General features: G+C 44.2%; 1 protein-coding gene across 1 annotated transcript in view; it reads right to left on the bottom strand.

The window, feature by feature from the left end:
• CTIF (cap binding complex dependent translation initiation factor) overlaps positions 1-23998 on the bottom strand; it is a 328641-nt gene that overhangs the window by 200578 nt on the left and 104065 nt on the right. Inside the window, exons 4-5 of the mRNA XM_065406541.1 lie at positions 3792-3865; positions 2540-2644 (exon numbers count right to left, since the gene is read on the bottom strand). Of these exons, the coding sequence (XP_065262613.1) occupies positions 2540-2644; positions 3792-3865 (179 nt within the window). The remainder of the gene's footprint in view (positions 1-2539; positions 2645-3791; positions 3866-23998) is intronic.

The raw sequence follows: 23998 nt of genomic DNA, 5'->3' as shown, positions 1-23998 counted from the left end.
TGCAAACTCAAAAAGAGAGACCAAAAAAAAAAAACACATTCTCTAGTCTTTCAATTCTAGTAGGGGTTATTTGTAACTTGTATTACTGACAATTATTGGGAAATATTTTCAAACCCAAGCATAACTTAAGTTGATGATGTCCATTTCACTTTCCTATTTCTGCTATCCCTTCTTATTTCAATCCGGCAGCTGTATTATTTAGTTCCAGTAAGAGTTTTGATGCACATTTTGTGTGAAAGGCAACAAACAAAAATACAGCCCCAGTCCTGCAATCTGACTCACGTGGGTGGCCTCTTTCACCTGAATGGTGGCCCCCTGCTTTCAACAGGGCTCCATGTTGACACACAGATCTACCCATGCTGATCCAACTGCAGGATCAAGGCCTAAAGTTGTAGTTTATTAGGATAAAGTTTTAATTTCCAATCAACCCATCCAGAGTCCGCCCCCGCCAAAACCTGCTGCATTTAAACCACATTATGAATCTGAGGTAGCCCACAAAGACATTCCTGACACATCCTTTTGTACTGAGCAACTGTAGTCAGTAAGATCACTCGCTGTCCCTGGAACAAATGAGCATAACAAGGTGAATTAAGCATAGGGTTTTGTCTTTATCCTTGCTATTGTGGATTTAAGTTGGACTCTGATAAAGAAACCCCAAACCAACATTCAATAGTGTTTATCTGGTAGAATTAAAGACTTATTTGTCTAGTGCCTTTCATCCAAAAGGAGCCCAAAGCAAACTCTGAACGGCAGAATCATTGCCCGGCTGAAATCCAGCCACCTCTGCAGTGAAACAATACAACTTTTTAATGGCATCCAGCAACACGGCATGCCAATTCAGGGCAGAAAATTAATAATACTGTATCAGGTAAATCTGTATCTAGGAAGAGACAATTGCTCAATTAGAAACTGGTGAACACATCTACTATAGTGCAAAACAATCCTGCATTAGCAGGGCAGATGATCCAATGAATATAAAATGTCTCTTTCACCTCTAATGGCCATGATTGTCTGAAAAGTGCCATGAGATCTTGAGCACAATGTATTTGATTTTTACATAACACCGTTTGTATAAAATTCTTAAAAACCAGAGGTAGACAAAAATATCACCAGTTAAAAATGCTTTAGAAGTTATTCTAGCTATTCTGTAAGATGTTATTTATAAACTCCATAGAACACCAGTCCACAAAGACCTAGGCCTATGTTTTGAGTGCACAATGAAGTTGTGCAAGATAGCCTGCTTTGCTTCTCACCAGTTCGAGGGCCTGGTCTCCCACACAGCTATCTAAAACGGACAGTTACCAAGTCCTGTCCTTGGGATGCTCCACCAATTGTGATACAATGCTTAACTAAACATTCAGTCCTAGAGGGGTACATTTTAATGGCGTGTACTTGAAACTTTGAATTTTTTTCCAGCAAATGGAAAAATTGAATGAATGCCATCTGGCTTCATTAGATAAAAGACATTTGTAATCCTTCCGGTCACTCCTTCTAAATGGGAACATACTTTTTCATCCCTCTTCAGACAAAAGTAAGCATCACCTGAGGCCAAATTTAGCCCTGGAGTAACTATATTCTTATCTATAAAGAAATGATACCCTTCCATTTGCTGGAGACTTTACGGAGTTACATCAAGGATCGACTGGTATCTTGTCATAACTAGGACATACAGAATATGTAGTGGCCTCCGTATCCACAGCAGCATTGCTCCTTAGCTGGTCAATGTTTAGGTGCCAGGACTGACTGGCTGGGAGAGCGGAGACCACCCACATTAAGATCTGGCAACTTCTCAACTTGCAGAAGCCACGAACAGTGAGGCAATGATTTCTTTCTACACCACTGGTGAGTCACACCTAGAATACTGCTCACAGTATACTGGACACCTTAGCACCTGGAGGAGGCTCAGGTTGATAAACTGGAGAGAATGAAGAGAAAGATGACTAAGGGACTGCAGGACTGATTTATGAAGAAGGATTGAAAACAGTACCAGTAAATATTTGTAGCTTTATACAACTATGGTGGAATACAGCCTCAGTGTAAAAGCATTTAGATTGTGTTAAATGCCAAGGATAGAGAGGGACTGTTTAATAACATACACAGGTTTATGGCTAGGAAATATAGGATGAAATTATGGCACGGCAAATTTATGAAGAATATTTTCGTGTTCCACTATAGCACTGTGGAAGTCTTGCTAGAAAAAGAGGTGGAAGCTGTGTCCCTTAGGATTTTTTAAAGCAGAGATGGACCTAAATCAGAGAAATGGGCTCTAGTCCTTCCCATTGTTAAGGGGTGTTTGACTCTAAGGGATTTAGTTTGGCCCCATATTTGTTGGAAACTGGCCTGGTCAAAGCAATAGAAAATCTAATAGCGGGAGCAGTTCCACACTAGCCCCCCAGGAGATGACCCAAGCTTCCACCTCAAATTTCTAATATCCGCCACATGACCCATTCGTGTTTCCCCACCCTGAAGCCAAGCGCGCGCACAAACACCCACGCACACACCCACACAGTATTAGAGAAGACAACACGATGGCACTTACCCTTCTCTGTCTATGTGCGGGAGTGGGTGTTTGGGGGTGTTCCGGAGCTTCCTGTGAATCTGTGTGAAGTCCAGCTTTTCAGGCTGTAAATCCCAGGTTGCACCACTAGGAACGGAGAGAGAGAACGCACTACTAATTAAATGTGTTCATATTGGGAAGAGCATATCATATATACTTGCCCGTTATTTTCCAAAGGCTATTGTTTCTGGAGACGTTGTTTCTGCTTCCAGCGGTCCCTGACCAGGTACCCCCAACTTTTACACTTAAGCACCCCAAATAAAAACTCTAGGTGCAGCACCTAAACCTTCTTAGCTACACATGCCCTTAGCTTTTGAAAAGTTCCCCTCAGTCTTTTGCTGCAGCAGCTAGTCTGGTCCATGCAGTGGAGATGCCCTCTCAGGAATCCTCATCTGTTGCTTGGAAGATCCCTGCTGGAACGTGCATTACATAGCCTAGGGCGCAGGATCAACAAGTGCCAAGGAAGATACTTCCTTCGGGAGATCAAAGCCTGCAGTGCTCTATGGACAGCACAGAATGGAGCACAGAGCTGGGAGGAAAGTTTATTTTCTTGATTTAATCCTTCATGCTTGATTGGAGCAGTACCCTCAGTGCCCACGTGCGGGAATGAAAACTGAAGAGCTCCTGACACAAGTACTGATGCAAAATGCACATGCACACTGCTGATATATGGACAAACAACTGAATTTGCCCAAGTCCCTGAGAGGCCTCTTCGGTTTTGTGTATCAAGATTCCTCGACAGATATGGGCATGTCTACACAGCAACTGGAGGTGTTATTGCAGCTCAGGTAGCTAGCATGATTAAAAACAGCAGTGAAGACACGGAGCACAGACCCCTGTGCAAGCTAGGAATATGAGTATATACCCAGGGTTCTGGGAGGGCTTGTACAGCCAAGTGCCACCACGTCTTCACTGCTATTTTTATTCAAGCTGGCAGGGATATGCCTCCACAATGTGCAATCACACCTCCAACTGTAGCATAGACATAGCCTTAAACTAGTCAAATTAGTGCACCTTTGGTGTGCAAACAATCCCACCGACCTCCTCTAGCTTGAACTCCAGCAAAAACAAGGTGCACGTTATCTGCACTTAGGACGAGGGACTGGACTGGGGAGGAGGAGGCATGACCGTCTCCAAGTTGCAATGCTTGCATGTCTGTAGAAGAGCCCTGAGGAGAGGGATAAAAGAGGTCATATTCCATCTGTCTTGTAAAAGGGCTTTTAAATGAGCTTACCTGAAGGAATCGAAGGTATTGGCTGCCCAGATATCTGTCCCCAACATGTCCAGGGAGTTGTCTTTGTTGCCATTCTAAAAAAGGAGGGGGAAAGAGTTGTTATTCTTGAGGAGTTGCAATGAACTTCCCGACCCAACATATAACTCTGCCACTGAGTATTAGCAACACTCTTCATCCGAGTGAAATACAGACACACTACAATGAACAGCATTTTGGGTGGGTCTCACATTTCCCCAATTGCTTCTGAGACTTGTTAGGCTTCCCAATTTTGAACCCCTATTTTAAGAAGGTGATAACTCACAGGGACAAGTTTTCTCTGGGCCAATGAAAATTTGAATACGAAGTCTCACTGCACAAACTGAAAAGTTGGTAAATTAGGTGGAGCTGAAACCTGCCCCAATTACTCCAGGGAATTTGGTGTCAACTCAACCATGAGCAGCCAAATGGCTACTGGGATCCAGGACTGAAGGGAACAAGGCAGAAACTGGGTGTTGTGGAGGGATAATGATTGGAAGATGGTTGGCCACCATGATGTCCCTGATGGCATAATGTCCCCCCATTCACCAGCACAAGCCACTTGAAAGGAGAAAGCATTGACTTAGAATGCCTCCTGATAAGGAGAGGGCTCTGGCTGTGATCTAGGTGTGACATCCCTCCCTCCCAAACCTTGGCTTGTAAGCCCTACAGGGTCTATCAGGACTTGGCTTCACAAAGGAAACAGTTTGCCAGGTTTAAGGCTTGCTGGCCAGTGAGCTCATCCCTCAGATTTGGCCCTGACTGAATCAAATCCAATCCGGCTACATATCCATTTCCCTGAATTTTAAGGGGCTCCCTTTTTGTAGCTGACTGTGAAGCAGTTTTAGCGGTCACGACAAGAGAGCTGTCCTTATCTACAGAGATACAAAAACACCAACGCCCCAGCATTTCACCAGGCTGAGCTATCTGATGAGACATGAGATACCTTTATGGTTTACAGCTGTGATAATTACTACTCGAGATCTGACAGGAACACCATTTCTTCTGGCTCAGCACAATATCAGATCATGAGATATCACGATACCCAGTAACTCGCACGATAATTGTGCCATTACTATATGTCACCACTGTAGACTAGAAGTGCTTGGGTGCCCAACTCCATAATGCTAACTTTTTGTACATTAGGGAGCGGGAGGTCTGATAGGACTAGCCTGAAGACTTTGGAAGTACAGGGCTATTGTTAGCTCCCACACAAACCACTCACGCTTACAGTTTACTAAAACATTCTTTAATTCTTTCCAGTGGCACTACCCTTTGAGCAACAAGCACTTGGCTAAGGGAGATGAATGCATTGTCCTTTTGTTTCATAGCCCCAGATTAGCCAGTCATAAATGTGCAGTTTCTGTCCACCTTCCTCACCAACACGCATCGGGTGAAGGACCTCAGAGGAACGCCACTGCTTCAGAGGCAAAGCCACTCTGTTATCTCCTGCAAAGCTGCTTACCTTGAGCACACAGCATACTCACTGTCAACACTTACACTTAATAATCGTCTGACTACTGCAGCCCCACTAAGATATGAACCTAACTACATAAATGGTGTGAAAGCAAATATGCTGTAGGGCAGCACACAGCATTTCATCCTCCCTGATATGCATCGAACCACGTGTGTTGCAAACATACGGGGGAAACCCAAGTGTTTTAAGAAAACGAAGTCAAACTGAGCTCCTTGCATTTTCTTTTCAAAGTGAAATGGTGCTAGGAGAAAGGGTACGTCTATACTTACTTCCTGGTCCAGATGTAAGCGATCGATCTTCTGGGATCGATTTATCGCGTCTTGTCTAGACGCGATAAATCGATCCCGGATCGATCCCAGAAGTGCTCGCCGTCGACGCCGGTACTCCAGCTCAGCGAGAGGAGTACGCGGCATCGACGGGGGAGCCTGCCTGCAGCGTCTGGACCCGCGGTAAGTTCGGACTAAGGTACTTCGAATTCAGCTACGTTATTAATGTAGCTGAATTTGCGTACCTTAGTCCGAAGTGGGGGGTTAGTGTGGACCAGGCCAAAGTGTTGGCTTGACAGCTCTGGAGTCTACTCTTCTGTTTGTCCACGAATGGTTGCAACATACGTAACATCAGTATAAGCAAGCGTTCTCTGTACTGCCCTACCAACATACCTCAACCATACAGTGGCCACCATATAGCCATCAAATGGTAACAACTTTCAGTCACTCACTACCAACCTAAATAGGATTTGAACCAGCAGCCAAGAAGGAAATGGCTGCATAGAGTTACCAGTCCCTTAAGCCAACCAGTCTGTGAAACCTAACAGGTCTCAATCTTCACCTCCTTCTCCCACTAAGGTTGATAGGTTTTCTGAATTAAAGGCCTACTGCAAAACCAAAGTGTAACAAACTCAAACATTTTTTACAGTTATCCCTATAAACATCCCATGAATCTACCGTAATAACATGTCTCCTCTTTCGCTGGAGTAAACAGGAAAACAATGCAGTATAATCAGATGTGAATAATTGAAAACTCATGATAAAGCAGCACAGAGACCAGAATAAGGGTGATTTTTGGTGTCCAAAATATTTATTGAATTAAGAGCGAAGTGAGAAGAACTGAATGGTAAGTCACATCAAATGAACAAGTTAAATACTTACAAGGTGCTTCTCATCTTCAAAACCCCCTGCCAGCACCAATCTATCTATCTCCCTACACCCCCCTGCTATGTATACTCCCCTCCCATTTTAAGATGACAGAAACTGAAGCAGAGAGGTTAATCGACCTGCCCGGGCCCCTCAGGGAATCAGTGGCAGAGTGGAACTAGATTCTGTTCCTAGCTCCCAGTTCTGTACTCAGACCACTAGACTGACTCATGGGATCAGCTTGTAAATACATTATAGGAGGGTCTGGTAGCAACACCCAATATTATCTGATACTTCTCATAAAACTCTGTTGCTTTTGGTTGATTATAACTTTGCCAAATCTTAAGCACTTGGGCTGAAATTTTATGTGCTGGGTAGCTCCCTGGGGCTGATTTTTTTTTTATTTCAGCCAAAATGATTCAATCATTTCAGAGAATGAGATTAGAGAAAAATAAGTAGTTTTACCAATGTTAAAAAATTCTGGTGACCTTTTCTTTGAGAAGCTCTAGCACCCCCATGCTTTGGAGCAGGGAACGGATATTGGCTGGCGGGTGGCCTTTGCATCAGACATCTGCCTTCTGCCATCCCTGTGAAAATCCACCTAAATTTTGCCAATTTATAATCTTTTGAAAAGTCACAGTTCACACATGCTCAGTAGAGATCAACTCGCGTTTTGCAGCTGAATTCTTCAAAGATCTGGTGCGCACTGAGCATGTTCCAGCTGAGAGTTACAGGAGGCTGAGTAGGACTTGCCCTGCAACTGCAGATCTGGGCCATGCCGGATCCAGAGCTGGGCACCCGAAACTGAGCACGAGAGAGCCTGTCTCTCTTGTGCTCTCAGTGTCTGCCCCACTGCTGGGGCCAGGAAGAGCAGAAAAGGGAGCTGCATAATTTGAATGCAGAAGGGACAAGAGCCAAACCTGGGAAGTGAGGGAAATAAATCAGAATAAGGAGCCATAGGAGTGTGTGTGGGGGGGGGGGGGCCCAGGATAGAAGACATCTGGAACTGCGAATTAGGGTGGGGAGAGATAGGGACTGACTGGGAGCCAGAAGGGGGGCAGAGGAGAGTGGGACTCGGTGGGAGGAGACTGGGAACAGTTTGGCAAAGAGAATGGGACTGGGAGCTGGAAGAGGGACGATTGAAATTGGATGAGCAGTTTGGCAAGGAGACTGGGACTATTTGGGCAAGGAGACAAGGAACCAGTGAGGAGGTGGGCAGGAGGTGTGTGAGGACAGATCTGATGAGGAGCCAGAGTCCCACGGATGGTGGGAGGACTGGGACTAGTTGGGCAAACAGACTGGGACAAGCAGCCTGGGAGACGTGTCTGAAATTTTAGTTGGTACTAACTTCACTAGTGCTTTTTATGTAGCCTGTTGTAAAACTAGGCAAATATCTAGATGGGTTTATGTAACCCCTGGAAGACCTCTGTGTACCCTCAGGGGTACACGTACCCCTGCTTGAAAACCACTGCTCTGTGCCACCTCGAAGTACTGGCCCACCCCATCCCAGGTCCCATCTCCAGCTGTGGCCATTGTTTCAGAGGAAGGAGACAACAAAACAAAACAGAATACACTGGGGGTGGGTGGGGAGGATCCCTTCCATAGCCCATTATCAGTGTCCTGAGCTATTCGGTTACCCAGTTTTCTAGTTAAAGTTACATGGATCAATCAGTAATAAACTGCGCGCCATTTCAGTCACTCACTTCAATGCATATGTCCCTCCAAACTTAAGATTTTTATTTCAAGTCAACTTTTTAAATAGATTTCAATCACAATTTAAAAGCCGTGGTGTTCAGTTGTGAAGTCTGGGCGAACTGAAGGATCAGTGAGGTAGTATATATGTAAGCCTATACAAGGCAGTGTATATAGAAGCCTATACAAGGCATAGCTGTGGACACTAAAAAGCTCTCTGTATGGTCCTGAAACTCAGTAATCAAAGAGGCTGGTTCTCAAATCCTGATGCAAAAGATATTTTAAGATAGTTCCCTGGGATGGCAATTATAACTATAATCAGCTTTAAACTTCAAGATCCCAATGACCCAGCCCATGGGTTTAAATAATCATTTGTACTCAAGTGGAGTTGGAATATTACTCTCAAAAATTAATTGAACCATTAACAGTGATGATTGGAAGACAGAGTGATGGGAGCATTATAAATGCTCAGACAGATTAAGGAGATTTGATCAAACAGACCCTACACAGATTATGGGACTAGGCACGTTAGGGACTCTGTTCTCAAAATCCTGTGTGCACAAATGCAGGTGGACAAAATCTACATCAATGGTGTGCCTAATGTGTGTGCAGTCACAGCACATGTGCCCACATACCCATAGTGATGGCACAAGCAAATGACCAATGAGTTTGACTATTTATGCCTGCAATTGCAGTAAATTCTCCCAAATAAATGAGACATTTAAATGCACACAAAGTAGATCTTGAAAAACTGCCCATTTATGACACAAACTTTTCTATCATTCCTCCCCATCCATTCCTTAGCAAATCAATCTGAATACAGAATGATTTTTGTTACATTAGTGTCAGGATAGATAATCAACATTTATTTTTTTAAAAATCAGATTTTTAAATTTTATTTAAATATAATTTTCTTTTAAAAATTTAATATGAAATTATGATCATCTGTGTCAAAGGCCAAAACGTACTATGATCTATTAAATCATTTAAATTAACTAAAATAATAATATTAAGCAGTACATAAGAATGGCCATAATGGGCAAGACCCATGGTCCATCTAGCCCAGTATCCTGTCTTCCAACAGTGGCCAGTGCCAGAAGCTTCAGAGGGAATGAACAGAACAGGGCAGTTATTGAGTCATCCAGCTCATGTCATCCAGTCCCAGCTACTGGCAGTCAGAGGTTTAGAGACACCTGAACTATAGGGTTGTGTCCCTAATGATCTTGGCTAATAGCCATGGATGGACCTATCCGCCATGAATTTATCTAAATCTTTTTTTAACTCAGTTCTATTTTTGGCCTTCACAACATCCCCTGGCAACCAGTTCCACAGGTTGACTGAGCATTGTGTGAAGAAATACTTCCTTTTGTTGGTTTGAAACCTGATGCCTGGGTGATTGCTGGTTATGTCGTTATGTGAAGGGGTAAATAACACTTCCCAAATTCACTTTCTCCACACCATTCATGATTTTATAGGACTATCATATCCCCCTTAAGTCACCTCTTTTCTATAAAAGAACATAAGAATGGCCATACTGGGTCAGACCAAAGGACCATCTAGCCCTGTATCCTGTCTTCCTACAGCGACCAATGCCAGGTGCCCCAGAGGGAATGAACAGACATGCAATCACCAAGTGACCCATCCTCTGCCACCCACTCCCAGCCTCTGAAAACAGAGGCTAGGGATACTATCCCTGCCTATCTTGGCTAACAGCCATTAATGGACCTATTGTAAGCTAAACAGTCGCGGTCTTTTTGATCTCTCCTCATATGGAAGATGTGCCATACCCCTCATCATTTTAATTGTCCTTCTCTGTACCTTTTCTAATTCTAAAACATCTTTTTTGAGATGGAGGGGACCAGAATAGCTGCAGTATTCAAGGCTGGGCGTACCATGGAGTTATATAATGGCATTATAATAATTTCTGTCTTATTATCTATCCCTTTCCTTATGATTCCCAACATTTTGTTAGCTTTTTTTTTTTTTACTGCCACTGCATATTGAGTAGATATTTTCAGAGAACTATCCATGATGACTCCAAAATCTCTTTCTTGAGTGGTAACAGCTAATTTAGACTCACCATTTTGTATGCATAGTTGGGATTATTTTTTCCAATGTACATTACTTTGCACTTATCAACACTGAATTTCATCTGACATTTTGTTGGCTCAGTCATCCAGTTTTGTGAGGTCCCTTTGTAACTCTTGGCAGTCAGCTTTTGTCTTAATGATCTCAAGTAATTTTGTATCGTCTGCAAACGTTGACACCTCACAGTTCACCCCCTTTTCCAGATCACTTATGAATATGTCGAACAGCACTGGCCCTAGCATAGATCCTTTGGGGACCTCTCTAATGACCTCTCTCCACTGTGAAAGCTGATAATTTATTCCTACCCTTTATTTCCTATCTTTTAACCAGTTACTGATCCATGAGAAGGCCTTCCCTCTTATCCCTCTTAAGAGCCTTTGGTGAAGGACCTTCTCAAAAGCTTTCTGAAAGTCCAAGTACACTATATCCACTGGATCACCTTTCTCCATATGCTTGTTGACTCCCCTCAAAGAATTCTAATGGATTGGTGAGGCATGATTCCCCTCTACAACAGCCATGTTGACTTTTCCCCAACACATTGTGTTCATCTATGTGACCGATCGTTCTGTTCTTTACAATAGTTTCAACCAATTTTTACTAAACTGAAGTTAGGCTTACTGGCCTGTAATTGCCAGGCTAGCCTCTGGAGCCCTTTTTAAAAAATTGGCATCACATTAGCTATGCTCCAGTCATCTGGTACAGAGGCTGATTTAAGTGATAGATTACATACCCCAGTTAGTAGTTCTGCAATTTCATATTTGAGTTTCTTCAGAACTCTTGGGTGAATAACATTACTGTTTTATCAATTTGTTGCAAAACCTCCTCTATTGACACCTCAATCTGGGATAGTCTCTCAGATCTGTCACCTAAAAAGAATGGCTCAGGTATAGGAATCTCTCTCACATCCTCTGAAGTGAAGACAGATGCAAACAATTTGTTTAGCTTCTCCGCAACAGCCTTGTTTGCTGCCACAGTTTTAAAGAAAGTCAAACCACTGAACTGGTAGAACTCACTGGTTAAACTCCTGAAACCAGTTTGTTGAAGTGCTAACCCAGCTATGACTGCCTTTTGCAGGTACACAGAGAAATTTTTTTTTTATTTCAGTTTATTCATCTAGTTCAATTCAGTGATTATATTTCATTCAAAGTTAAGAAATTGATTGGGTTTGGAAAACACAGGAAAGCTTGTTTTCCTCTTCTAATCTATGAATAAAAATTAGATGTGAGGATGAGATCTACTAGTTCTAAAGACTGAAGGACATGGGGACCTGAAAAAATCAGTTCAATTCACTAACTACAGATAATACTTCCTTTGTTTAATAAATCAGTTGGTTTAATGTATTCAGCAAATTTTAAAATGCTTTTTGTGCACTTCAATTGAATTACAATTTCCAGCCAAAGAGAGCTTGACACAAATCATGAGTAAAATCTAAGTAAGAAAGAAATGCACCATTCACCATTTTCTAACATAATACAAATGTAAAAATTAAGAATGTGAATAAATACATACTAAGCTACATAACTGCTTAAATAAATGTGTATAAATATAGTGTATCATGGTTAGCAAAAAGCAGTACCAAATTTATCATCAAGGCTATATTTAGTTGGAAAATCAACTTTATTAATGGGTACCAATCAATGAGAATCAAACTTTCTTTAGGAAAATAACTGAAAAATACAAATGCAAAACAAGACTAAAATTGATTATTTAAATCAAGGTTCTCAGCTTGCTGATTTAAATAACTTAGATTTAATCACAGAGTTAAATCAATCAATCAATCCTGATAAGTACTGCATATACAATCACTGTACTTTTTATTACCATAAATAATATAAACAATTGACTGAGCTTTGACCTTCCCAGTCACTTAAATACTGGGATTATCCTGGGTACCATGGTGAATTCTATGTGCATATCACCTGACAAGTTTCCCATGGATAAGAGCCTTCACCACACTGCCTCACCAGTTGTACCTTGGCAGCACACAATCAGCTAACAGCGCTCACAGCTGCTGTAGGCCCCAAGCCAGGAACTGAGCCTGGGACCAGAACTCAGCCTCTGTGCTGTGATGTTTAGACTAATGGGTTGGTCGCACATTTTCGCTTTTAATGGTGATCTGCAAAAATCTTTTTAAAACCACCTCTATAATATCTCAAAACTAAAGCACTCCCAGATTTCAAGCACAAATTAATTCCCTCTCCCTCTAGACTAAACTGACCAGTAGCAAACTTATTTTCCTGCATTAAAGCACCCAATACTACTAAAAAGGCCTCTTGAAATGTAGACACCTGAGAGATGCATTCCAACCAGGCCTTTAGCAGTTAGGCCATGCATTATGCAGACAGATTAAGTATTTACACACACACACACACACACACACACACACACAAAATCATGTCATTAAAAGAATAAGCCCACGACTAACAGCAAGTGGAGCACATGATTCAACATTCCTCAGTCAGCTGTCACCAAACACTACCAGTTTATACCTTGGTTGAATGACTGAACTGGCTGCTTCTCCCTTGGCTGTCAGACCTTGATCCAGACCCAGGCCTGGAGCCTGAACTAGGCCGGGATCCTGAACTCCCACTGCTGCTGTGATCCCACTCTTCCTAGAAACAACAAACAGCTCGCTTTAGTCAAGTGCAACTTAATTCCTACCCTAATGAAAAATGCCAGTTTAATACACTAGAGAGTCGGTGTAGACTAAATCTTGCAGGCATGGCACTAGGAACCAAGAATTCCCCAGAATTTGTGGCTCTGCCACCAGTTTACTCTGTTGCCTTAGGTATGTCACTTAATATCTTTAGACCAAATTCTGCCTTTATTTATACACTGTGCAACCCAACCAACTCCAATGGGGTTGCGTGAGGTTTGAATCCAGGCAGGATTTGGCCCTTCATACCTCAGTTTCCCCATCGATAAAACCAGGATAATAATGCGTACGTTCCTTACTGTCTTGAGGACTAATTAATGTTTATTCAGCAACATGATGTACCGCGTCAGTGCTAAGTATCATTAATTACCAAAGAAAAAATATATAAACTTGTGTAGTGCATTTTCTTCTCTCTCTGTTTATTTCTTAGGTAGTCAGACATCAGCTGTCCACACACCTTGAAAATATCTAGGCTCCGCCCTCCCAATATACTGAAAAAACTGTCAATATTTTCATCTGTGAAACAATTGTTCCAAATGTGCTGTCTTTATCCTCACTACGCTGGCTATAATGTCAAAGAATTGGCAGGTTTCTGGGACTGTTGGGGGCAAGAGGTGTCATTAGCAAACTAGAATAACTGATTTGACCAGACATATTTACCCAAACAAGCCTGGAGGGGGATTTTTTTTCGGGGTGGTGGGAGAAGGGAAAAATATCTTTGGCACACTCGTGACTTACAAGGCTTCAAAAGGATTGCTTTGAAAAGGCCTTTGCTTTGGGCAAATATGCAAAAAAAGATTATGTAGTGCAGAATGCTGACCTCCATTAAGGATTTTTAGAAATTGGAAAATAAAATGAGGCATTTGCACGAGAAAAAAGATGTAAGAGCTAACACATTAAAGAGGGCTTTTGACATCTCACAAGTACTAACTGGGGCTTCTCAAGTCTTAGCTCACTGACATCCTATCATGAATTAAGAGCCAGGACAGTCACCTTTACCTTTAAGAGCCAACTGGACACACTACCAGAGTGTGCTGTATACTGCTGCTTATACACAAGGGTACAGGTTCCAGTCATTAACCTTTAGAACTCAGCCCTGCTTGATACCGTTTTTAATATGGCACAACTATATCAATTAGGAGGGTGATTTTTTAGCAATATAGTTATACCACCACAACCTCTAGTGTGGATGCTGTCATACTGGTATGCAGGTGTCTTACACTAGTCTAGCTCATTTCCCTTTTTATACCGGAATAAGAACATTTATACAAGTGTGCTCACACTAAATGGGTATAGTTAAATGGATACAACTTTGGCGTTTAGACAAGTCCTTGGTTTCCTAGCCTATTTTAACAAGGCCTTCATAGCCTGTGCCTGGAGAGTATGTTTGTTCTTTACTCATTAAATAAACAGTACTTTGCTTAAATGCTAGTACAATTTAGACTTGATTGCTGATGCTGGGAAAGAAGTACTGATTGCCCACCCTGAAAGAGGCAGAAGGCTCAGCCCTCAGAGGAGAAAAGCAAACAAGCAAGATGAACCAGTCCTGAAGTCACAAGGAGATGGGTTAGGAGGGGCTGTGGTCTCTGCCAAGAGATGTTCCACCGATGACAGAGGGGATCTGTGCTGACACGGAGTGAGCTCTCGGACTTTCAAACACATTAAACCCCCTTAGGTAACTAGATACTTCCTATGCGCACGTCACTTGGGACTAGGGTGACCAGACAGCACGTGTGAAAAATCGGGATAGGGGGTGGGGGGTAATAGGCGCCTATATAAGACAAAGCCCCAAATATTGGGACTGTCCCTATAAAATCAGGACATCTGGTCACCCTACCTGGGATTTAGCTAATTTCTGTGGTTTGGGAGAAGGCCATTGGAAATGGCGCTGAGAAATAGTGAGGATGACACAAGGCAGTCAGGTAGCCAAGCTAGGATGGAATAAAGACATTTATGGAGCCAACTACCTGGGTACAGCAAGGTGGCAGCTGTGTGAAGTGGTTAGGGAGTATGAGGCATGCAGACATCTACAGAACTGAGAAGAATCTCATTTTGTCAGAGGGAGGGTAAGCAGAAAAAGAGACTGAGTAGAGCAGGGTGAATTTTTTCTACCAAAACTCCGCCCCGCTCCCCACCCCCCGCCAAAAAAATGCAGATTTGGATCGACCAAAACGTTTTGTGAATTTGTGTCTATTTCAGCAAACTGTTTCTGTAAAACACACACACACACACACACACACACACACACACACACACACACACACACACACACACACACACACACACACACCAAAAAAAACACCCTGAAACAAACAATTCTGAAAAAAAACCAAAGCATTTCAGTTTGACATTTCCTATTGACATTGTGACTTTTTGTTTCAAAATTACCTTTAGATTTTCTTTACAAAAAAAAAAATTAAAAGGAGAAAAAACTTGAAATGGAAACAAAATGTTTCATTTGACCCAAAATAAATTTTTTCCCCATTTTTTGGACTTGCCAACAAACTGAACAATCCATTATTCACACAGCTCTTGCTGTGACAAGAGTTGTGGATTTCACCTCTATGTTCTAAGAACTATGTTCTAGGGACGGCATTAGGCCAGCAGCCTTATAAAATAGCAGCCAGCAGCGAACAGAGCAGAGGCAAACAGAGGGAGTTTGCCTTGGGGGAGATCCCACAGTTTTTTTGCCTTTCAGGCTTCTGTGAGCAGTAAATACAACATCTGAAGAGGCTCTTAGAAAGAAGACAATATGGATAGTGAGCGATCAGCTGTTGTGAACTGCACAGGATGTGCCATGTTTGTCTTTCTCCCAGAGGACAGAAGCGACTTCGTCTGTACGAAGTGCAAGCTGGTCTCCATATTGGAAGAGAAGGTTAAAGGACTAGAGACCCAAAGTATCAACCCTGCGCTGCATCAGAGAAGATGAAGACTTTCTGGATAGAAGTCAGTGTGTGGTACTGCAGGCACAGCATGCTGAAAAATCAGAGAGGGCAGTGCAGAACGGGGAAGAAAATTGGCAGCGTGTGCCTCCAGAGGAAGAAAGAGGAGAACCCATGTACCCCCAATGCAGATAGAGGTAAGAAATGGTTTTCAGGATCTCTGCACAGGTACTACGGCGGAGAATGGTTTGGAAGAGTCATCTGAGAAAAGGGATCAGAAGGAGACCCCCTCGACCGGAAGGCATGGGATGCATTGTCCTAGGGATGGGGGTTCCACGACCACCACTCCCAAGAGGAGGAGACGGGTGGAGGTGGTCGGGGATTCCCTCCTATGGGGGACAGGGTCATCCATCTGCTGACCAGACCGGGGAAACTCGGGAAGTGCGCTGCTTGCCTGGGGCTAGAATTCAGGATGTGACGGAGTGTCTGCTGAGACTGATCAAGCACTCGGACCACTACCCCTTCCTACTTCTCCATGTGGTCACCAATGATACTGCCAAGAATGACCTTGAGTGGGTCACTGCAAACTATGTGGCTCTGGGAAGAAGGATAAAGGAGTTTGAGGCGCAAATCGTGTTCTCATCCATCCTCCCTGTTGAAGAAAAAGGCCCAGGTAGGGACCATCGAATTGTGGAAGTAAATGCGTGGTTGAGCAGGTGGTGTCAGAGAAGGGGTTTTGGATTCTTCGACCATGGGATGTTGTTCCGGGAAGAAGGATTGCTAGGAAGAGATGGGATCCACCTAATGGAGAGAGAGAAGAGCATCTTCGCAGGCAGACTTGCTAACCTAGTGAGGAGGGCTTTAAACTAGGTTCACTGGGGGATGGAGACCTAAGCCCTGAGGTAAGTGGGGGAGTGGGATACCAGGAGGAAACACAAGGAGGAGGGTGCAACAGGGGAGGCCTCCTGATTCATACTGAGAAAGTAGGGCAATGGGCTAGGTATCTTAGATGCCTGCACACGAATGCAAGAAGCCTGGGAAACAAGCAGGAAGAATTGGAAGTCCTGGCAATGTCAAGGAACTATGATGTGACTGGAATAACAGAGACTTGGTGGGGTAACTCACATGGCTGGAGCACTGTCATGGATGGGTATAAACTGTTCAGGAAGGACAAGCGGGGGGAAAAAGGTGGAGGAGTTGCATAGTATGTAAGAGAGCAGTATGATTGCTCAGAGCTCCAGTATGAAACTGGAAAAAAGCCTGTTGAGAGTCTTTGGATTAAGTTTAGAGGCCAGAGCAACAAGGATGATGTCATGGTGGGCGTCTGCTATAGACCACCAGACCAGGAGCATAAGGTAGACGAGGCTTTCTTCGGACAACAAACTGAAGTTTTCAGATCACAGGCCCTGGTTCTCATGGGGGACTTCAATCACCCTGACATCTGCTGGGAAAGCAATACAGCAGTGCACAGACAATCCAGGAAGTTTTTGGAGAGTGTTGGCGACAACTTCCTGGTGCAAGTGCTGGAGGAACCAACTTAGGGGCCGTGCTCCTCTTGACCTGCTGCTCACAAACAGGGAAGAACTGGTAGGGGAAGTAGAAGTGGGTGGCAACCTGGGCAGCAGTGACCATGAGACAGGTGAGTTCAGGATCCTGACAAAAGGAAGAAAGGAGAGCAGCAGAATACAGACCCTGGACTTCAGAAAAGCAGACTTTGACTCCCTCAGGGAACTGATGGGCAGGATCCCCTGGGAGGCTAATATGTCCAGAAGAGCTGGCTGTATTTTAAAGAAGCCTTATTGAGGGCGCAGGAACAAACCATCCCGATGTGCAGAAAGAATAGCAAATATGGCAGGCGACCGGGTTAGCTTAACAGAGAAATCTTCAGTGAGCTTAAACACAAAAAGGAAGTTTACAATACGTGGAAACTTGGACAGATGACTAGGGAGGAGTATAAAAAAATTGCTCGAGCATGTAGGGGTGTAATCAGGAAGGCCAAAGCACAATTGGAGTTGCAGCTACCAAGGGATGTGAAGGGTAACAAGAAGGGTTTCTACAGGTACGTTAGCAAAAAAAGAAGGTCAGTGAAAGTGTGGGACCCTTACTGAATGGGGGAGGCAACCTAGTGACAGATGATATGGAAGTACTCAATGCTTTTTTGCCTCGGTCTTCACAGACAAGGTCAGCTCCCAGACTGCTGCACTGGGCAGCACAGGCCGGGGGGGGGGGGGGGGGGGAGGGAAGGGGGAGTTGAGCAGCCCTCAGTGGTGAAAGAACAGGTTAAGGACTATTTAGAAAAGCTGGACATGCACAAGTCCATGGGGCCGGATGTAATGCATTTGAGGGTACCGAAGGAGTTGGCTGATGTGATTGCAGAGCCATTGGTCATTATCTATGAAAACTCGTGGCGATCAGGGGAGGTCCCAGATGATTGGAAAAAGGCAAATATAGTGCCAATCTTTAAAAAAGGGAAGAAGGAGAAACCAGGGAACTTATGAGGAGAGGCTAAGGGAACTGGGCTTATTTAACCTGCAGAAGAGAAGAGTGAGGGGGGATTTGATAGCAGCCTTCAACTACATGAAGGGGAGTTCCAAAGAGGATGGAGCTCGGCTGTTCTCAGTGGTGGCAGATGACAGAACAAGGAGCAATGTTCTCAAGTTGCAGTGGGGGAGGTCTAGGTTGGATATTAGGAAAAACTATTTCACTAGGAAGGTGGTGAAGCACAGGAATGTCTAGTTGGCAGCCGGTATCAAGCAGAGTGCCCCAGAGGTCAGTCCTGGGGCCGGTTTTGTTCAACTTCTTCATTAATGATCTGGATGACAGGACGGATTGCACCCTCAGCAAGTCTGCAAATGATACTAAACTGGGGGGAGAAGTAGATATGCTGGACGGTAGGGATAGGGTCCAGAGTGACCTAGACAAATCGCAAAAACAGGAGTACTTGTGGCACCTTAGAGACTAACAAATTTATTAGAGCATAAGCTTTCGTGGGCTACAGCCCACTTCTTCGGATGCATATAGAGTGAAACATATATTGAGGAGATATATATACACACATACAGAGAGCATGAACAGGTGGGAGTTGTCTTACCAACTCTGAGAGGCCAATTAAGTAAGAGAAAAAAACTTTTGAAGTGATAATCAAGATAGCTCAGTACAGACAGTTTGATAAGAAGTGTGAGAATACTTACAAGGGGAGATAGATTCAATGTCCTCGCTTACAGACAACCTCCCAACCTAAAGCAAATATTCACCAGCAACCACACATCACTGAACAAAAACACTGACCCAGGAACCTATCCTTGTAACAAAGCCCGATGCCAACTCTGTCCACATATCTATTCAAGTGACATCATCATAGGGCCTAATCACATCAGCCATACCATCAGGGGCTCGTTCACCTGCACATCTACCAATGTGATATATGCCATCATGTGCCAGCAATGCCCCTCTGCCATGTACATTGGCCAAACCGGACAGTCTCTATGCAAAAGAATTAATGGACACAAATCTGACATCAGGAATCATAATACTCAAAAACCAGTGGGAGACCACTTTAACCTGTCTGGCCATTCAATGACACAGGGGGGCTATCTTACAACAGAAAAACTTCAAAAACAGACTCCAACGAGAGACTGCTGAGCTGGAATTGATATGCAAACTAGATACAATCAACTCAGGATTGAATAAGGACTGGGAATGGCTGAGCCATTACAAACATTGAATCTATCTCCCCTTGTAAGTATTCTCACACTTCTTATCAATCTGTCTGTACTGAGCTATCTTGATTATCACTTCAAAAGTTTTTTTCTCTTACTTAATTGGTCTCTCAGAGTTGGTAAGACAACTCCCACCTGTTCATGCTCTCTGGATGTGTGTATATATATCTCCTCAATATATGTTTCACTCTATATGCATCCGAAGAAGTGGGCTGTAGCCCACGAAAGCTTATGCTCTAATAAATTTGTTAGTCTCTAAGGTGCCACAAGTACTCCTGTTCTTTTTGCGGATACAGACTAACACGGCTGCTACTCTAAAACTAGACAAATCGGAGGATTGGGCCAAAAGAAATCGGATGAGGTTCAACAAGGACAAGTGCAGAGTTCTGCACTTAGAATGGAAGCATCCCATGCACCACTACAGGCTGGGGACCAACTGGCTAAGCGGCAGTTTTGCAGAAAAGGACCTGGGGATTACAGTGGACGAGAAGCTGGATATGAGTCAACAGTGTGCCCTTGTTGCCAAAAAAGGCCAATGGCATATTGGGTTGCATTAGTAGGAGCATTGCCAGCAGATCAAGGGAAGTGATTATTCCCCTCTATTCGGCACTGGTGAGGCCACATCTGGAGTACTGCGTCCAGTTTTGGGCCCCGCACTACAGAAAGGATGTGGACAAAGTGGAGAGAGTCTAGCGGAGGGCAATGAAAATGATTAGGGGGCTGGGGCACATGACTTATGAGGAGAGGCTGAGGGAACTGGGCAGAAGAGACGAGTGAGGATGGATTTGATAGCAGCCTTCAACTACCTGAAGGGGAGTTCCAAAGAGGATGAAGCTAGGCTGTTCTCAGTGGTGGCAGATGACAGAACAAGGAGCAATGGTCTCAAGTTGCAGTGGGGGAGGTCTAGGTTGGATATTAGGAAAAACTATTTCACTAGGAGGGTGGTGAAGCACGGGAATGGGTTACCTAGGGAGGTGGTGGAATCTCCATCCTTAGAAATGTTTAAGGCCCGGCTTGACAAAGCTCTGGCTGGGATGATTTAGTTGGGGTTGGTCCTGCTTTGAGCAGGGGGTTGGACTAGATGACCTCCTGTGGTCTCTTCCAACCCTAATATTCTATGATTCTATGACTGATGCTACAGCATCCTAAGGCTAAGGCTGCAGGTGAGAACATAATCTTTTAGGTCTACACCTGCAGTTAGACAAGTGCCAAAGACAGGAAATCCTACATTCCATTAGCAATGGCTTTAGAAGTCTTTAAAAACCATGGATTACACAGGTGGCAATCCTACTGATGTTTATGTGGTCACATTCTGGGATAACGTCTGCAAACCAGGAAGTACATGCAGGATTTCACAGACAAGAAAAAGAATTCCATAGAGGTGCATTAAAATCTATTTCTGTGCCGAATACCATAGAATCATAGAATCATAGAATATCAGGGTTGGAAGGGACCTCAGGAGGTCATCTAGTCCAACCCCCTGCTCAAAGCAGGACCAATTCCCAACTAAATCATCCCAGCCAGGGCTTTGTCAAGCCGGGCCTTAAAAACCTCCAAGGAAGGAGACTCCACCACCTCCCTAGGTAACGCATTCCAGTGCTTCACCACCCTCCTAGTGAAATAGTGTTTCCTAATATCCAACCTAGACCTCCCCCACTGCAACTTGAGACCATTGCTCCTTGTTCTGTCATCTGCCACCATTGAGAACAGCCGAGTTCCATCCTCTTTGGAACCCCCCTTCAGGTAGTTGAAGGCTGCTATCAAATCCCCCCTCATTCTTCTCTTCTGGAGACTAAACAATCCCAGTTCCCTCAGCCTCTCCTCATAAGTCATGCGCTCCAGACCCCTAATCATTTTTGTTGCCCTCCGCTGGACTCTTTCCAATTTTTCCACATCCTTCTTGTAGTGTGGGGCCCAAAACTGGACACAGTACTCCAAATGAGGCCTCACCAATGTCGAATAAAGGGGAACGATCACGTCCCTCGATCTGCTGGCAATGCCCCTACTTATACAGCCCAAAATGCCGTTAGCCTTCTTGGCAACAACAGCACACTGTTGACTCATATCCAGCTTCTCGTCCACTGTGACCCCTAGGTCCTTTTCTGCAGAACTGCTACCTAGCCACCCGGTCCCTAGTCTGTAGCAGTGCATAGGATTCTTCCGTCCTAGGTGCAGGACTCTGCACTTGTCCTTGTTGAACCTCATCAGGTTTCTTTTGGCCCAATCCTCTAATTTGTCTAGGTCCCTCTGTATCCGATCCCTACCCTCTAGTGTATCTACCACGCCTCCGAGTTTAGTGTCATCGGCAAACTTGCTGAGAGTGCAGTCCACACCATCCTCCAGATCATTAATAAAGATATTAAACAAAACCGGCCCCAGGACCGACCCTTGGGGCACTCCGCTTGAAACTGGCTGCCAACTAGACATGGAGCCATTGATCACTACCCGTTGAGCCCGACGATCTAGCCAGCTTTCTATCCACCTTACAGTCCATTCATCCAGCCCATACTTCTTTAACTTGGCAGCAAGAATACTGTGGGAGACCGTATCAGAAGCTTTGCTAAAGTCAAGGAATAACACATCCACTGCTTTCCCCTCATCCACAGAGCCAGTTATCTCATCATAGAAGGCAATTAGGTTAGTCAGGCACGACTTCCCCTTGGTGAATCCATGCTGGCTGTTCCTGATCACTTTCCTCTCCTCTAAGTGTTTTATAATTGATTCCTTGAGGACCTGCTCCATGATTTTTCCAGGGACTGAGGTGAGGCTGACTGGCCTGTACTTCCCCGGATCCTCCTTCTTCCCTTTTTTAAAGATGGGCACTACATTAGCCTTTTTCCAGTCATCCGGGACCTCCCCCGATCGCCATGAGTTTTCAAAAATAATGGCTAATGGCTCTGCAATCTCATCCGCCAACTCCTTTAGCACCCTCGGATGCAGCGCATCCGGCCCCATGGACTTGTGCACGTCCAGTTTTTCTAAATAGTCCCGAACCACTTCTTTCTCCACAGAGGGCTGATCACCTTCTCCCCATATTGTGCTGCCCAGTGCAGCAGTCTGGGAGCTGACCTTGTTTGTGAAGACAGAGGCAAAAAAATCATTGAGTACATTAGCTTTTTCCACATCCTCGGTTACTAGGTTGCCTCCCTCATTCAGCAAGGGGCCCACACTTTCCTTGACTTTCTTCTTGTTGCTAACATACCTGAAGAAACCCTTCTTGTTACTCTTAACATCTCTTGCTAGCTGCAACTCCAAGTGTGATTTGGCCTTCCTGATTTCACTCCTGCATGCCTGAGCAATATTTTTATACTCCTCCCTGGTCATTTGTCCAATCTTCCACTTCTTGTAAGCTTCTTTTTTGCGTTTAAGATCAGCAAGGATTTCACTGTTTAGCCAAGCTGGTCGCCTGCCATATTTACTATTCTTTCTACACATCGGGATGGTTTGTTGCTGCAACCGCAATAAGGATTCTTTAAAATACAGCCAGCTCTCCTGGACCCCTTTGCCCTTCATGTTATTCTCCCACGGGATCCTGCCCATCTGTTCCCTGAGGGAGTCAAAGTCTGCTTTTCTGAAGTCCAGGGTCCGTATTCTGCTGCTCTCCTTTCTTCCTTGTGTCAGGATCCTGAACTCGACCATCTCATGGTCACTGCCTCCCAGGTTCCCATCCATTTTTGCTTCCCCTACTAATTCTTCCCTGTTTGTGAGCAGCAGGTCAAGAAAAGCTCTGCCCCTAGTTGGTTCCTCCAGCACTTGCACCAGGAAATTGTCCCCTACACTTTCCAAAAACTTCCTGGATTGTCTGTGCACCGCTGTATTGCTCTCCCAGCAAATATCAGGGTGATTAAAGTCTCCCATGAGAACCAGGGCCTGCGATCTAGCAACTTCTGCTAGTTGCCAGAAGAAAGCCTCGTCCACCTCATCCCCCTGGTCTGGTGGTCTATAGCAGACTCCGACCACGACATCACCCTTGTTGCTCACACTTCTCAACTTTATCCAGAGACACTCAGGTTTTTCTGCAGTTTCATACCGGAGCTCTGAGCAGTCATACTCCTCTCTTATATACAACGCAACTCCCCCACCTTTTCTGCCCTGCCTGTCCTTCCTGAACAGTTTATATCCATCCATGATAGTACTCCAGTCATGTGAGTTATCCCACCAAGTCTCTGTTATTCCAATCGCATCATAGTTCCCATCTCTCCCCCCCCCCCCCCCAAACAGCATGGTAGTGGAGATATTCAGCATATAAAGCTGAGCTTAACCCAATTTTCACTGTTAATGAGCTGTTGATGTTCTAATAAAGCACCAGTTTTTGAACACCAGTTTTACAAAACAAAAAATAAGACACAAATACACATCAAAGTGCTGGAGGGAATGCCATGAAGAGAAACTATTAGATTATATTATTATTTATTTGGTATCCCCCAAATATCTATCACTATGTTGTTCGGAAAATGTCCAGATTGAATTTTTGTGACTGCAGCCCATTAAACAAGGTATTTCCGCAAGTGACTAACTTGACGCACATGAATAGTCCCATTGACG

The sequence above is a fragment of the Emys orbicularis genome, chromosome 6 (genome assembly GCF_028017835.1).
Source record: "Emys orbicularis isolate rEmyOrb1 chromosome 6, rEmyOrb1.hap1, whole genome shotgun sequence".
In the NCBI taxonomy this organism is placed as follows: domain Eukaryota; kingdom Metazoa; phylum Chordata; order Testudines; family Emydidae; genus Emys; species Emys orbicularis.
The sequence above is the reverse complement of the archived record's forward strand: the minus strand, read 5'-3'. Positions and strand labels throughout refer to the sequence as shown.